This window comes from Lagenorhynchus albirostris, chromosome 20 (assembly GCF_949774975.1).
Source record: "Lagenorhynchus albirostris chromosome 20, mLagAlb1.1, whole genome shotgun sequence".
In the NCBI taxonomy this organism is placed as follows: Eukaryota; Metazoa; Chordata; class Mammalia; order Artiodactyla; family Delphinidae; genus Lagenorhynchus; species Lagenorhynchus albirostris.
The window spans coordinates 18,419,529-18,437,437 of NC_083114.1; the positions used below are offsets into that span (position 1 = coordinate 18,419,529).

General features: G+C 41.2%; 1 protein-coding gene across 7 annotated transcripts in view; it reads right to left on the bottom strand.

The window, feature by feature from the left end:
• Nucleotides 1-17,909, bottom strand: part of MYO1D (myosin ID) — a 348,947-nt gene that overhangs the window by 244,746 nt on the left and 86,292 nt on the right. For all 7 annotated transcript variants that reach the window (XR_009537509.1, XM_060133821.1, XM_060133826.1 and 4 more), the window contains exons 2-4: nucleotides 5,752-5,960; nucleotides 3,471-3,564; nucleotides 918-1,083 (exon numbers count right to left, since the gene is read on the bottom strand). Coding sequence is in view for 6 of the 7 variants with exons in the window: in XM_060133821.1 (XP_059989804.1) it covers nucleotides 918-1,083; nucleotides 3,471-3,564; nucleotides 5,752-5,960 (469 nt within the window). In the remaining variant the exon portion in view is untranslated. The remainder of the gene's footprint in view (nucleotides 1-917; nucleotides 1,084-3,470; nucleotides 3,565-5,751; nucleotides 5,961-17,909) is intronic.

Below are 17,909 nucleotides of genomic sequence, written 5' to 3' on the forward strand. Positions count from 1 at the left end.
AGGTGAATCTCCTCAAGATTAGTTAGGACACAACCTCTCTGGCAGTCCCAAGAGGAGAGTTTTAACTGGAATCTCCTACAGATTGGGCCTATCATTCACATGGGCAGATAAAAACACACTCTAAGTTTTCACACACCTAATGCTGCATGCTTCATAATTAGACTGTAAGATCACAAAGTACATCTATGTTACTATAAAGCAGTAAACAAAGAGAAACTAGAAGAAAACGAGATTGCCAATTAAAATAAAAACGTGGGAGGATGTGTAGAAGGAGTAGAAGTGATTAGTCCTAGATAGGTTTTTGTTAAACCTTACCCAAAAGTTGGCACCCCTCACCCCCCCCCCCACCTAAACCTTTACATACGAAGTCTATAACTTTTCCCAGCTTGATACTGTAAGGGCTAATAAGAGAACACAAAAAGAGATTATTTTGCCATAGAAAGCTAACTGAGGAGCAGGAAGGAACAGAGAACAGGATTAAAAGCTACTTTGGGGCAATGAAAGAAATTCTACTAATATAATCAGGTTTTTAAAAAAAACATTCAGCATTAACAGACTCATAGATACAGAGAACAAACTGGTGGTTGCCAGAGGGGATGGGGTTGTGGGGGACGGATGAAATAGGTGAAGGGGATTAAGAAGTACAAACTACCAGTTACAAAATAAATAAGTCACGGGGAGGTAATGTACACAGGGAATATAGTCAATAATACTGTAAACTTTGTATGGTGATGGATGGTAACTGGTCTCATTGTGGTGATCATTTTAGAATGTATAAAAATACTGAATCACTACATGGTACACCTGAAACTAATACTGTAGGTTAATTATAACTCAATTTGAAAAAACAACTCTAGGCCAAAAAAAAAAAAATCAGCATTTGCAAACATTACCCTCAGAAATTAAGCACTTTTTACCTTCTCCAGTAAGTAGTTATTGATATGTCCACCAATAGGGTCCCCCTTGAAATCAAAGTTGATATCCATGTATTTTCCAAACCTGCTTGAGTTGTCATTCCGGTTGGTTTTGGCATTTCCGAAAGCTTCCAAGACACAGTTGGACTTAAGCAACATATTCTTCACTCTTTAACACAGATAAATGAAAGTCACTGTGAAAGTTTTAAAGGCTGGGGCTTTAAAGAAACTAAATTTCATTAAAAGACATGCAAATTTGTGTACAAAGATGCTGACTGTAACATTGTTTGTAACATCAAAAAATATATATATTACAAACAACCTAAATGTCCACCAATAGGGATGGATAAAAATAAATTTTTGTTTCCCAGTATAATATGTAGTGACATAGAAAGATGTGCAGAAAACATTAATGAATGAGAGGTGAAGTTGCAAAATAATATGTATTGCAAGATTTGTGTGTGTGTGTGTGTATGTGCACGTGTGTGGGGGCATGTGTGTGTGTGCGCACACACACACGTTAGTATAAATGCTTACAAACCTGGAGGGTACAGCACACTTCACTATGGTTACCTAGGTTGATGAGGTAGGTAGGGTGGAATTTCAGGGAACTTTCATGTTTTACATCATGCTGTAAATTTTACTGTTTCTTTTCAACGAACATATTTTATTTACATAAAGAAAAATCCTAAAAAGAGATGTTCTGAAAAGAACGGGTGATACAGAAAATGATTCCATTTTTTAAAGTTCTTGCTTATAAAGCCTAGTGAAATTTACTGCATTTGGTTAATATATCATAAATGTGGTCCTGATTAGTTTAGAAACTGCTCATCATTTCGTTTGAAGCTGTATGGAATCTCTCTTTGGTACCAGGTATTTAAGTCATTCTTTATTCGATGAATGCTAACTCTTTATAGAGCAGTCTCTCCCAGTGGATGTATTTTAACTTCATTCTAGGCTTTATGTCTTTGTTTCTATTTCACTGACAAAATTCCTCTTATATGGGCATATCGCCGAAATAACCTGATGTACCAGATCCCCTGGTCCTTCCACTACCACTGTAAGTGACCCTACAAATTTATCTCCTCATGAATGAAAGTATAATTATAATTGGGGCAAGGGAAACTGCTTGCTTATGGTAAATAAAGGAAAGTGTCTATCAAACTGTGGTAAGATATGCTCTTAAAAAACTAGTAAATGGGGCTTCCCTGGCAGCACAGTGGTTAAGAATCTGCCTGCCAATGCAGGGGACATGGGTTCGAGCCCAGGTCCGGGAAGATCCCACATGCCGTGGAGAAATTAAGCCCATGCACCACAACTACTGAAGCCCGCGCGCCTAGAGCCCGTGCTCTGCAACAGAGAAGCCACTGTGATGAGAAGCCTGCGCACCACAACGAAGAGTAGCCCCCGCTCGCCACAACTGGAGAAAGCCTGAGCGCAGCAACAAAGACCCAACACAGCCAAAAGAAAACAATAATCATAAAAAAACTAGTAAATGTAAATATGCCTTACTCCACTGTACCAACTGGATTTAGAAATAAAATTAATTTAGTTCTCAGCCGGTTACTCTCCTCAGCTCCAAAGGAAATTTAAAAAACTTACTTATATCCTTGTTCTTGTCCTATTAGGTTGCAAATCAGAATCAGAATTGGGGATATATCACTATTAAGAAAAATACCTCTTCTGACCTGGCAATCTAGCCCAATTCTACCCATGCAGGGTAGTCTAGTCTAAATTCTCTGCTTTCAGACCAACCCAGCTTCCTTTCTCTCTATTCATCAAACTGAAGATTCAGATGTATATACAGAATGTGACTCTTCTGTAAATAAATACTGAGCCTCAAAGTAGCAACTTTGGAAAGCTCTTATTTTTTCCTCTTCAAAAAGTCCACACCACATAAGAAAGTCAAGTCATGTTGCTTTATAGCCACACTTCCTACTTTCTTATTTTTTTAAAAAAACCATCCCTTCATTCCTTACATATTTACTACGTAAATACCACGTACCAGACACTCTGCTGAACACTGGGCCCCAGACAGTGCGCACCCGCTTTATCACTCATCTTGCTGTGAGCAGAGCATGATGTGGCCTGAAACCCGTTCAGGAAATGAACCCTATTCAGAGCTTCTAATACCAAGGTTCCGCTTCTAGCAATGATGGAACGGCATGGATCTGCCTCCCAGAGTCCCCCTTTCACTCTAGGGAATGTAGAACACAGTTTACAAAAGATGCTGGTATAGTAGAAACAGCAAGAAACCTGTGAGACCTTGAACAATACAACTACCAGTAAAGTATAACATCTTTGCTGAGCACACATAACACTGAAGGCAGTGCTGATAGACCAGAATCACCTTAGCAGTATCTTTCTATTAAAAACAAATATAGAAATCGAGGGATATAAAGGAAAGTACAGGGACAGTATGCAGGAAGGGAATCAAAGTAATTTAACCATTAATAAACACTCCATGCATATCAGAGTTTAGGCCTAACCTAGTCAAGTCTGTATAGAAAATGAAGCTCCAGTGAGGACTTCCTCCCACTGTTAGGCTGCGCTTACCTTTCAATCTCTGCTCTCTGGCTGGGGTTGGTGATGGCCGCAATGTACTGCATGATGTACTTACTGGCTTCCGTTTTACCAGCTCCGCTTTCCCCTGGGGAAAAATTGTGCAAGGCTTAGGATTACAACTTAAACCGAGAGAATAATTTTTAATAGAATAATTTCAAGTTTTGACATTAGTTATTCATTTGAAATCCCTTATGTTTCATTGTTTGGTTTTTTGGGGGGTTTATTTTGAGTTATTTCATCCTGTCGATATGGGATTGGTTCTAACAGATCTGAACATGTTGAAAAAAGTAAAACTACTGTAGAAGCAAAATAACAGGTTACAGATCGAGATTTACTTAGTAAAAATATCGAGGGATAAAACGTGGTAAACTAATTCCTTATAGCCTTAGTACTTAGTGACTCTGAAGTCCAGTGGAAAAGAAACGAGAAAGTGACAAACAGTGGCCATGGCAGAATTTACATAACTTTGTTTTCTATGGCAGAGTTTTAAAAAATCTTAATGGGGATGAAATAATTTTTTCAGAAAATGAGAGCAATTTTAGTGAAAAAGCGAAACAAAAGCCGCAAGCTCTAGACATATGGTGTCACAGAAAAAGCGTGACAACTGACATAAGGAGGGGGAGGGGGATACGGTTATAATTATCAACCCAGATTTTTAACTGTTTATCCCTTGTGACCCAAAGCTCCACTTGTAGAATTTTATACTCTAGAAATACTAAAAATACTAATATAATCCAATGATAATCTTCAAAGGTTTTCAGACTATTTCTGCAGACTACACTATGTGTTATAGCTAAAATCTGAAAATATGCCCATCAGTAGAGGATTGGGTAAATAAATCATGATTCAACTATTCAATGGCATGCGACACAACTGTTAGAGAATGCACGACTTTTATAGGTACTCTAATGAAAAGATGTCCACTAGACATTGTTAAATGGAAAAACAAGTTATGTAATAGCAGTTATAACATAATTCTATAATTCTATGTTTATAATTACATATGCATGTGTGACTATACGTATTTGCACACACCGAGAAAATGTTTAAAAGGATAAATGCTTTATTGTTCACAGGCGTTACTGCTAGAATTTGGGGGGGGGAACAAGGTATTCAAGGGAAAGGGACTTTGTGCTTTCACTTTATACACTTATAAAATTGCCTCCCGCTCCACCCCGCCACCTTTTACAATCAGGCAATAATACTGCCTTCAAAATTTGTTTTAGGGCTTCCCTGGTGGCGCAGTGGTTGAGAGTCCGCCTGCCGATGTGGGGGACGCGGGTTCGTGCCCCGGTCTGGGAAGATCCCACATGCCGCGGAGCGGCTGGGCCCGTGAGCCATGGCCGCTGAGCTTGTGCGTCCGGAGCCTGTGCTCTGCAACGGGAGAGGCCCACGTACCGCAAAAAAAAAAAAAACTGTTTTAATAAAATGTAGCCTTAGGATATAATTCCTCAACTCCCACACTAAGTTGCCTCACTTCTCTGACCCTTAATATCCTCATCTGTGAAGCAGAAACACAACTGTCCTACTTACCAATCAGAGAGCTGCACTGATAACCAAAATGGAATAAAGATCACCAAAGCCTTGTAAAAGTATAAAGCCACTTATGCGAATATGAGGTATTATTAGCATGAAAAAAAAGTCCCACAGCTTGGGAGAGGGTATCCTGGGTCAGTGGGCAGATATTTTCTTGTTCCCAACTCACTACACAAGATTCCTTGAAGAGCTCAGCTTTACAGAGAGGGCTCGGCTCCTGTGCTTGGGCACCCAGGGTCTGTCACCTGATGCCCTCTCTGCAGCCTTTAAAGCTCTGGCCCCCAGCTCTGAGAGCCTGTTTCCAGCCCCCAGCCTCTGTATGTCCCTGGTCACTAGCTCCCGTTCACCAGTATGACTTGGAGTTCAGACTTCCTTTTTGGTACCTCAGGATTTCATTTTCCTGGTTTCGCTCTGTGATTATTTAAAATGATTTTTGTTAGATTTTTATCCAGTAGTTTTCCGTGTTTGAGATGGGAGGATGAATTTCCCATGTCACCTCAGTCTACACAATTGACCAGAAGTCCATCCAAACATAATATGTAATGTGTAAATGAACCAAGATTAGCAGATGCTCAGAAATGATAGAAATAATCTGGCATTACATTTTTTTTTTTTCTCCTATAAAATTACTTAAGCTTTTAACTTCAAAAAAGACCTAATCAACTGTTCGGACCCTTGAGTACCAAGTAAGTTAAATACATATTGACCTTGGAAGAACAGGGAACTCCTTAAATACCTGATATCACAATGCAAGTGTCCTTTGATCGCCTCTTCATAGCCTTGTAAGCAGCATCAGCAATGGCAAAAAGATGCGGAGGTCTCTCATACAGTTCACGCCCTTTGTACTGCTCGATTGTGTCTCTCCCGTAGATGTTCAACAACTTGTAGGGATTCACAGAGACCACGACTTCTCCAATGAATGTGTAGATGCGCCCTTTTTCAAATCTGCACAGAAGCCAAAGAAAAGGAAGACGGAGCTGTGGTTATACAGAGATGCTATTTCTTTCCTATGAGTCTCTTATTTCCAAGAAAATCCAAACATCCCAGGAACTATTTCTGAAGTGACATTTCACGGTTCTGAGTTTACTTTTAGAGATAATGCTTGAGGCTGGGTTCCTTTGCATGCTGCTGGTAGAAAAGAAAAGTAGGGGTTAGAAGCCAAGAGAGAAGAAAGAATTTAATAGTTTGGAGGCTGGGGATTTCCTAATTTCCAAAATACAGAAAGGTAAGAAATAAAAAGAGTTGAAGACAACCTTAGAGCTCTAGGAGGAAAAGATAACAGAAGCCAAAGCAGGTCTTGAAATCCATTTAGTCAGATTTTCAGTTGTAAAGAAAATTGTCCAAATACGTTTATTTCTTCTCCCTCTTGAAATCCCACTAAAATGTCAGTAAAGGAATAAAATAAACACAGCAAAATCCATACCAGAGAGGATGGTAGAGGAGACATTTCTGGCATAAATCGAATTCGCTTTTTAAAAAAATGACTGCCTAAAATTCCACAGTGCAGATATACCCTTATTTATTCAATCATCCCCCCATCCTTCCTGCTATTATGAACAATATTGTAGAAAGTACTCTTGGCACATAATCTTACAAATCAGTGCCTTTATTTCTGTGAAACGGATTCCTAGGACGGGGATAGCTGGTTGAAAGGTATGTGTATTTTAAGAAGGTTAACATGATCCCACCACTCGCACATATAAGAAGCTAAAAATCCACCCTGTATATGTATATGATATGTATATAAATTGTACATAAATATATTTTGTAAATGATTACATGAGCATGGAAAAATATGGAAGGCTGCATATTATGTCTTACGTATTGTTAAATACATACAGTAGGGCGATGAGAAGGAAAGCCAGAGGAACTAAGAAACAAAAACCCCAGCATACATGATATGACTCCAATTGCACAAAATTACGTGTCTATATTTGCAAAGAAAAAAATTCAATATAAAATTTAGAAAACCCATATATATTTACGATCGACACATTAACTCACACATATAAACACCTATGAACCAGAGTGAGGCCAACACCCAAATGGACGTTTCCACACAAGTGGCTGCCACTACACTCTCCACCTGCCGAGAGGCACAGGCAGAGACAGCTCACTTCCAAGAGCTGGGAGGTGGGAACACCAGGATGGGAGAATGCTGGTCCATGGACAGCGGCCGGGTCTCTGAGCACTCCTGTTGTAGCGTCACAGCAGCAGAGAAATAACTAAAGCATTTGAGACCAAAGGGTGAGACCCTTAAACTCCCTTTACACTGGAATGAAGGCTGTCAGCTATAATTAGGAGTGGAAACAGACATGCTGATAATGTCAACAATAAATTAAGACCAAGATTTTTATCAAGTAATTAGTGTATGTTTAAATAAGAGTTACTGACCACTTGAAGGTTTTCTGTGCCTTTTTCTCCTGTGGTTTTCCTTTGCATCCTCCCCATTGTTGGACAGAAAGTTTACATGGTAGCTAAATGCACCAACCCTGGAATCCCTGACACCTGAGTCCAAAGGCTCACACTGCAAACTTAAGAGCAACGAGCCTATGAAAGCTGCTTAACCTCCATGAGTTTCAGCCTCCTCCACCTGTAAAATGGAGATAATTATACCCTTCCCTTCCTCTGGCATTTAGTACTTAAAAAAAAAAAGCAATTAATCTTATGCATCCAATTATGTTCTGCATGAAGGAGATTTTTAATGAATGCTTTTATTTTATTAACATTGCTACGAAAATCACGGCAATCCCTACACACAAGGAATTAATGCAGTGATCCTAATTTGATTCCCTGCCTCAGCTGTCAATCAACACGAGTCATAAGCAAAATGTCTACATAACTCATGTTCAAAGACCCACAAAAATAATAAGCTAAGCCTTTCTGGCTTAACCTGAAAATTTGAAGGACATGCTCTACAGCTATCTTCAAAGATAAGCATTGAAAGGACAAAATTCTTTAGTTTAAAAAAACACTGTCCAAACAGAAAAATAAAGAGAAGGAGAAGGATGTTAGAAAAAAAAAATTGCCTCATGAGTCTGGAACTCTGTGACTAAGAGACAGCAAATAACATATGAGATTACAATGTTGTTCTAAGATTCCAGGTCCGTCCAATTATGTACTTTCTCTGAAATTCCATTTTATTTCAAATAGAATGTTTTGTTTATCAAAACTTCTGAGCATCTTTGTAAAACACAATAGATAAAACCATCCACTGAGTAGCTATGAACTTGAAGACAGTGGCAAAGGCTTAACAAACTACGATATTAAATACAATGTTTCAGCAGAAGTTTGGTTGTTAAAGACGAAACTTTCAATTCGGTTAGGTCTCAAAATCACCACTAGATGGTGTCAGCATACACCTTAACACCAACCCAAGATTTCTATTTGCTTTGGAGCACCTCAGGGTATGAAGTAAGCAAGCACTTAGGTAATCCTCACCTCTTTGGTTTGCCTCTAGGAGGAATGGCAGTAATTATCCTAGATGACAAATGCGTGATACCACTTCTTACAAGAGACCAAGGAAGGCATTTCTAGGACCTCTGTGTGCAAACCTTTTATGACAAACTTATATCACTCATTCTGCATAGTTGAAATATTTCAGGTTTTCATTATTCAATAACTACTTTGTGTCAGGCACTGGGTGTGACCCTGGGGATTAAAAAAGGAATAAAGAGCAGGGAAGTATTATAAATAATAATGACATAGTGTGACAGGTGAGATACTAAAAGCAGGTACCATGGTGGCAAAGATCACAACAAATGCCTTGTGATACGGAACCCTGAGGGTAACATACAAACTACAGTAGGGTACACAAGCCTTTTGTGCTCTGGCCTCCACATTTCTCTCCACTGGACCCTCCTAACTCCCCACACGCTTCCACACATCAACACCACTCCCACCCGTCCAGCCCAGGTCACTCTTGCTCTCACACTAATGAGCTAGTTACAGCTCCCAAGGCCACCATGCCTGCATGGTTTGCCCACGGGGTCCATTCTGCCTAGAATGCCCTTCTCCACCTGCCTCTTCTTCCCCCCTCTGCTTGGCAGATCCCCACACCTTCTTCAAAAGCCTGAACCTCAGCTCCTCGAGGAAGCCATTCTTGGTACCCATCCCCAACACCAGGGCTACTATCGTCTTCGCTCTGTTCAGATTTTTTTTTTCCCCTTTGAAACCTCTGACATGGTGAAAACAGCTTAACAGCAACTGATTTTTAAAACAATTTCTTTAAGGAGTTTATTAAAAATACGTATTGGACGCGCTGGATATTTTCACTGGCTTCTGAAACAAAGAGGTTCTAAAAAGTTTTTGAATTAGTGAGTAGCAATGGAGAAAATACCAAGGTTATGCCTCTGGAGAACAAAAGTCTTTTGTACATCAATTCTGAAACATCTATTATTTTTTTTTAATTAATTAATTATTTATTTGGTTGTTTCCGGTCTTAGCTGTGGCAGGTGGGCTCCTTAACTGTGGCAGGTGAACTCTTAGCTGTGGCAGGCGTGTGGGATCTAGTTCCCTGACCAGGGATCGAACCAGGGCCCCCTGCGTTAGGAGTGCGGAGTCTTGACCACTGCGCCACCAGGGAAGTCCCTGAAACATTTATTTTATACAAAACATAGCCTCGTTAATTTGCACATGTGCTTCTATAAAAGATTACCTATAAGTCAAGATGTATGCAGCTCCCTCAGATCAGACATGGACAGACTATGTGTACAACCCTACAGAGAAGTATGACACTGGGGGTGGGGCGACACACACAAAACAATCCTAAAGATAAAGAAGTGCTAATTGCGAACATGAACTTAAGCATGAAGGCAGAACCGTGTGGCAAGGTTAGAAGTACGGGAAGGAGGCCGGCCTAACCAGAGCAGAAAACTTGTACTAGGGAATGTCAGGGAACAGTTGGAAAAGTAGGAGGGAGTCAGATTTGATATGACAGGATTTTTTTTTAATTGAGGTATAATTGACATGCAACATTATATTTGTTTCAGGTGTACAGCATAACGGTTCAATATTTGTATATACTGTGAAATGGTCACCACAAGAAGTCTAGTTAACATCTGTCACTATACAGAGTTACAGGTATTTCCTTGTGATGAGAATTTTTAAGGTCTACTCCCTTAGCAACTTTCAAATAGGCAACACGGCGTTATTAACTCTAGTCACCATGCTGTACGTTACATCCCCATGACTTATTTATGACTGGAAGTTGTTACCTTTTGACTCCCTTCACCCATTTCCCATCCCCGCCCCCCCACCCCAACTCCCACCTCTGGCGATCACTAATCTGTTCTCTGTGACTATGAGCTTGGGGTTTTGTTGGTTTTTTTTAAGATTCCACATATAAGTGACATAGTACGGTATTTGTTTTGCTCTCTGACTTATTTCACTCAGCATAATGCCCTCATTTCAAAAATGGCAAGATTTCTTTCTTTTTTTAAATGGCTGAATAGTATTCCACTGTATATATGTACCACATCTTCTTTATCCATTCGTCTCCTGATAGACACTTAGGTTATTTTCTGACACGATAGGCTTTGAAAACCAGACTGAGAAAGTCTAAATTTGATGTGACTGGAAACAAGAAAAAAAGTGAAGACTTTTCTAGCTAAAGAGATCAATAAGGCTGGGCCTCAATGAAAGGGACAACCGTAGAAATGAGAGAAAGAGAAACCTGAGTTGTTTCAAAGGGAGAGTGGGCAGAATTTGAACACCTGCTGAACACGAGAGACAAAACTATATTTACCTTTCGAGTCAGGTGGAAGAGAAAAAGGAATTTATCTTGGATGATGAGATCCCAAAATGTACTCCCAAGGATTCTAAGTTCACCCACTAACAGAATTCAGTGTTACCCTTGATCGACTTCTTAAACTATATGGACTCTATCGCCAGGAGGAAAATTCTCAGTGAATAGTCTACTATGTACTTAATAGTATTTTTATTCATGAATAAATACTATTCATTTCACGAGAACATACGTTTCAAATAGGTGATGCTTAACCACATCGATTTGGCCTGTTTTCTTTCCCTTTTCAACGCAAAGGCAATCTTAAATTGCTTCGAATGTTCACATTTCTCAGGAATGTTCACCTACACACGCCATTTGTCTTTTTCTTTCTTTTTTCTTTTTGTCTTCCATTATCTCCTCAGCCAACTCCAATCTGGGTTCCTGTCCAGCACTTCAATAAACCTTGATCAAACCTCCCAAAGTAAGTTTCCAATGAAACTGCTAAATCCACTGGCTGACTCCTCATCTTACTGGTGTCCCAGCAGAATCTGACACTGACTCCCATTTCCTCCCCACATTCTTTCTTGGCTTCTGTGCGGCCACATTCTCTGGTTTTCCTCCTCAGTCTCCTCTGCTGGCTGCTCTTTCCTAAAGATCTCTAAACACTCAAGTTCTCTAGGGTTGGGTCCACTATCAACTTCATGTACCACCTAAGGGATGCTCATTTAAGGAGGCTGGAGTAATGATATCTGAGTCCTACTCTACCCTCTGATAATCAGCAAGACAAAATAAAACCAGAAAAGAAAATTTTACCTATGAGGAAACAGAAAACTAGCTACAACTCGGAAACACAATCTGTGAAGAAAGGGTGTGAAGTGTCGGAAAACGAGCCCTCATGGAAGAAGGCTGCTAAGAGTGAGTGTGTGCCTCTGCAAAGCCCAGGCAAGTCCTCCAGAAGTGGCTGCAGTCCCTAAGTGGCCAAGGCAACTGTCTTTTGACACGAACAGCAGGGTCTCAGGATGCAGGTGGTTGCGGAACAAAATGGGTCCCGTTTGACACTTTTGAATAGCTGCAAGGTGGAGCTACGTGAAGAAATGAGTAGAAATTATTCAATATGTTTTTGCAAAAAAGCAGACTGTCAGAATAGAGAGGAGAAAAATGAAAAAGTAGATACAACTGCTCTATGGCAGGTGATTTCATAAATGAGAAGAGGTAATGCTAACTCACCTCCCAGGAGTCTCACGGCGTATGTAAGGGACCTGCTTGCTAGTCAAGCAAACTTCTTGCCATTTCAGGGCAGAGTGTTGGTGAGAAGGAGTCTAGATATAACAGACCCCAAACTCAGCGATCTACTGGTCCTTCTACACACTATCTTTCAGCAACTAACCAACCCAGAATGAAACACACCTATTCAAAGATGGCAGTAATCAAAAGTGAAACAGAATGCCGTCCATGGTAAGATGTTAAAGGAAAAAGGTAGGCAAAGAATTGGACGGACAAAAAGTAGATCAAGAATACCCACGACGGCTTCCCTGGTGGCGCAGTGGTTGGGAGTCCGCCTGCTGATGCAGGGGACACAGACGGGTTCGTGTCCCGGTCCGGGAAGATCCCACATGCTGCGGAGCGGCTGGGCCCGTGAGTCATGGCCACTGAGCCTGCGCGTCTGGAGCCTGTGCTCCGTAACGGGAGAGGCCACAACGGTGAGAAGCCCACATACCGCAAAAAAAAAAAAAAAAAAAGAATACCCACGAAAAAAAAAGTGCGCCATAAAGGAGAAAAATTATGAAAAAATACTTCTGCATGAAAGCAAAGAATGTAAAGAAAACATAGTCCTATAAACCAAGAGATCAAAGAAAACATTGTTAAAAAAGAGCAAAAGCATATTTAAACCCATTTTTTTTAAAGGAGATAAACTGAAAGAGCTCAAAGAAAAAAACCCCAAAGAAATGAAGGTCACGTTAAAAGACAAAGAAAAGGGGAATGGGCACTGCTGAAAATAGCCAGGGCCAAGAAGAAGGGGTAGAGAAATGTAAGCAAAATGAAATGGAAAAACAAAATTCAAATAGAAAGAAGGAATTCTAGAAGTGGGAGACAACAGAGGTGACATAATTGGTATTCCTGAAGACTTCAGTATACGGCAGTGGTGACATTTCAAAACAGCAATAATACCAATAATAAATGTCAATAAATAGTGCTAGAAAATGAGCTAGCCACCTGGAAGAACAAAATGCAGATTATTAGTGTGGTGGCTTGAACTGTGTTCCCCCAAAAAGGTATGTTGAAGTCCTAATGCCTGGTACCTGGGAGGGTGACCTTATTTGGAAATAGGGTTTTTCAGATGTGATCAAGATGAGGTCATTAGACGGGCCCTAATCCAGTATGACTGGTATCCTTCCAAGAAGAGGAAAATGCCTGTGAAGACAGACAGATACCGAGGGAGGATGCCCTGTGATGACAGAGGCAGACGCAGCTACCAGCCAAGGGATGCCACGGTCTGATGGTCACCACTGGAAGCTAGCAGGAGGCAAGGAAGGATTTCTCCTCCACAAGTTTCAGAGGAAAGCATGGCCAGCTGACACCTTCATTTTGGACTTTTAGCCTTCAGAACTGTGAGACGATAAATGCCCATTGCTTTAAGCCACCCAGTTTGTTGTAATTTGTTGCAGCGACTCTAGGAACCTGATGCAACTAGTTATACCAAAATAAATTCCATGAAAATATGTCTCAATTTCACTTACACTTAAGGAAATGCAAATCCAACCAACAATATGATACAATTTCTCACCTATAGATCAAGAGTTGGGTTTTTTTTAATTAATTAATTTACTTATTTATTCTTGGCTGTGCTGGGTCTTCGTTTCTGTGCGAGGGCTTTCTCTAGTTGCGGCGAGCGGGGGCCACTCTTCATCGCGGTGCGCGGGCCTCTCACTGTCGTGGCCTCTCCTGTTGCGGATCACAGGCTCCAGATGCGCAGGCTCAGCAGTTGTGGCTCACCGGCCTAGTTGCTCCGCGGCATGTGGGATCCTCCCAGACCAGGGCTCGAACCCGTGTCCCCTGCACTGGCAGGCGGACTCTCAACCACTGCGCCACCAGGGAAGCCCAGATCAAGAGTTTTATAGTGCACAGTGTTAGCAAGAATATGGATGGAGTCACAGGTATCTTCACCATCACAGGTATCGTCTTAATTGGTCTGACCCCTTTCAATCTCCATACAGCAGGAGGCATGACCTGAAAATATAAATCTAACTACTCACTCTTATCCTTAATCTCTTCCGTGGAAAACCTCCATGTCAGGCCAATCTGATATTGAGATACTGGCTCATCTCATGCCAACTACTGGTCACTGTGTGCTCTGGCTGAGAATAAAACAAATTCTTTCCCATCGAAACTGCACCCCACCCCCATCATCTCACGCTTCCTTGTTTCCTTTATAGTATTTACCACAAGCAGTTTCTTGTTCATTGTCTGTCTCCAGGGGAGTACAGATCATACCTATCTTGATCACTGTTTTATCTTCAGCATGCAACATGCTCCTGGAACTTATAGGGGGTGGTTAAATATTTGATGAATGAAAAAAATAAAGGAATGAATGAATGAATTCCTTTAGCCCACCTCTACTCTCTCAGAAAATGGTTTTACATTCTACTTACAGAGAAAATCCAGGCTATCAGGTGTGCAAAACTTTAAATCACCTGCCATCATTACCATTTTTTCCTATTTATATACTTTGTTTCACTTCTCTTATTTCCTTGTGACTTTCAAAAACTGGGGTAGGGGGAGTATTAAATATAGCAAGATGTCATCTAGTTAAAAATGGGCCATATCCCCATGACCCAACATAAAATAATCTTTCCCTTCATGTGGGAAACTTCACATAATCTAGATATAAATAGCAATTTTTATTCCAGGAAAATATGATTGAACGGTACCTACTCCAACCAAGACAGGTTTTTTTTTCACTGTTAAGAGAAGGAAGTTACAAAATACATGGGGTTGACTTAGAATTGGAGATTTCAATATAAATTTATGGATTATGGGAGATAAAAGGGGGGATGATGTATGTACACATACATTTCCTAGCTCCGTCTGCTGAGAGAGCTTAGAAGCAATGGCACCCAGATGTTGGCTTATAAATACCGTCCTTCTTAACTAAAAGGACCCAGGGCTCCTTGGAGGAAAAGCTGACTCCAGAGCTTGGACAGGGAAAGTAGAAGATGAAACTGGAATAGCATGTTGAGCCAGAAAGTAGGGAAGTACTCAAGGAACAATGGGGACATGTCGAAAGGCCAGAGCAGCAAGCTTGAATGGGCTCCTGGCCAAATCTAGGACCACATGAGCATTAAAATAAGTAATGTTAGGAACATTATAATCCTTCGGATAAAATAAGAATCTATGAATCCCCACCAATGTAAAAAAGAAATAAATAAGAGATGGAAAAGCCCTTCTTTAGAGTGGAATGCCACTTAAGAAATACAGAAGGAATGATGTGAGTTAGAAAATGGTCCACGTATGCTAAACCAGGAGTTGAAAGTGTGACTAGGAAGAGGATATTTACACAGACCCAAAGGATCTCCCCACAAATCACTGATTAATTACAAAAGGGAAAGATAATAATTTTTAGTGGAGAAACCTTATAACCACTTAAACCAACTGATCAAAATTAATATCACCAATATTGAAACAAACGAACACATGTGCTTGTGGTGGTTAATCTGATATGTCAAGTTGACTGGGCCACGGGGTGCCCAAACATTTGGTCAGACATTATTCTGGGTGTGTCTGTGAGGGTCATTTTAGTTGAGATTACATTAGAATCAGCAGACCGAGGAAAGCAGAGTGCCCTCCCCAATGTGCGAGCCTCATCCAACCATCGAAGGCCTGATTAGAATAAACGGGTAAGAAGGCATCCTTTCTGCCTGGCTGTCTTTGAGCTGGCTGGGTCATAGGTCTCCTGCCTTAGTTCACAGTCAGATTAGAATTTACACCATCGGCTGTCTTGGGTCTCCTGCTTGCCAACTGCAGCTCTTGGACTTCACAGTGTCCAAAATTACGCAAGCCAAAAACTGTTTACACACACACACACACACACACACACACACACTCTCTCTCTCTCTCTCTCTTATCCTGTTGTTTCTGTTTCTCTGGGTAACCTAAACTAACACAGATTTTGGTACCAAGAGTGGTTCCAGGGCTTCCCTGGTGGCGCAGTGGTTAAGAATCCGCCTGCCAATGCAGGGGACACGGGTTCAATCCCTGGTCTGGGAAGATCCCACATGCTGCAGAGCAACTAAGCCCGTGAGCCACAACTACTGAGCCCATGTGCCACAAGTACTGAAGCCCGTGCGCCTAGAGCCTGTGCTCCGCAACAAGAGAAGCCACGACAATAAGAAGCCCACACACCGCAACGAAGAGCAGTCCCCGCTCACCGCAACTAGAGAAAGTCTGCACGCAGCAACAAGGACCCAACTTACCCAGAAATAAATAATTAATTGATTTAAAAAAAAAAGGAGTGGTTCCAGAGGAACAGGATTTTAAGGATGAGGTTCCCCCCCCACATCTTTCTTGGAGTATAATTGCTTTACAATGTTGTGTTACTTTCTGCTGCACAACAAAGTGAATCAGCCATACGTATACATATAACCCCGTATCCCCTCCCTCTTGAGCCTCCCTCCCATCCTCCCTATCCCACCCCTCTAGGTCATCATAAAGCATCGAGCTGATCTCCCTGTGCTATGCGGCTGCTTCCCACTAGCTATCTATTTTACATTTGGGAGTGTATATATGTCCATGCCACTCGCTCACTTCGTCCCAGCTTACCCCTCCCCCTCCCCATATCCTCAAGTCCATTCTCTACGTCTGCATCTTTATTCCTGCCCTGACACTAGGTTCATCAGTACTGCTTTTTTAGATTCCATATATATGTGTTAGCATACAGTATCTGTTTTTCTCTTTCTGACTTAGTTCACTCTGTATGACAGACTCTAGGTCCATTCACCTCACTACAAATAACGCAATTTCATTCCTTTTTATGGCTGAGTAATATTGCATTGTATATATGTGCCACATCTTCTTTATCCATTCGTCTGTCGATGGACACTTAGGTTACTTCCATGTCCTGGCTATTGTAAACAGTGCTGCAATGAACATTGTGGTACATGTCTCTTTTTGAATTATGGTTTTCTCAGGGTATGTGCCCAGTAGTGGGATGGCTGGGTCGTATGGTAGTTCTCTTTTTAGTTTTTTAAGGAACCTCCATCCTGTTCTCCATAGTGGCTGTATCAATTTACATTCCCACCAACAGTGCAGGACGGTTCCTGTTGCAGGATTAGTTTTCTGAACTGGTTCTGGGGGTTCTGGAATTGGCTCTCTAATATGATTAGATTTACAGCCACTAATGACTCTATTTCTAGTAGTAAAGAGAGCACTGGTAGTCGATGGTGTGATCTGGCCATAGAGATACATCAATATCTCCATCGCGGGGACTTCCCTGGCAGTCCAGTGGTTAGGACTCCAGACTTTCACTGCAGGGGGCACGGGTTCGATCCCTGGTCAGGAAACTAAGATCCCACATGCCGTGAGGCGTGGCCAAAATGTAAATAAATAAATAAAAATAAACTCACCTAAAAAAAAAATCTCCATTGGATACTCCTAATCAACCTTTGTAAGAAACAAAGAGCTGGGTGACTATATATATTTTCAAACATTCTTGGAAAAGTAACAAGCATAGGAAGTTGGCTGGGAGGTCCTAATGTCCCTGGAAAAAGTGGTGAATGAAAAGGATGCCCTCAGGGATTCAAATTCCCAGCTCAAGAGCCATGAAATGACCTGAAAGCTTCTATGTGTGTCCTGAAGGAGAGCTGTGTCTCCTGTAGCCTGGGGACTGAGAACCCAGAGAAAGACAGTTCCTCCTGGTAGAAGGCAGTGAGGACACGGCCATCACTTCTGTGGTGTCTGCCCAAAACACACAACCCGAATCTAATCAGGAGGAAACACAAAACAACCCTAAGTTGAAGGATAGTCTACAAAATAAGTGGAAAACTTCACAGTCAAGAAAACAGACAAATGCTGAATAACAATCCAGATTAGAAGAGACACAACAGGAACTCCCTGGCGGTCCAGTGGTTAGGACTCCATTTCCTTCACTGCTGAGGGCATGGGTTTGATCC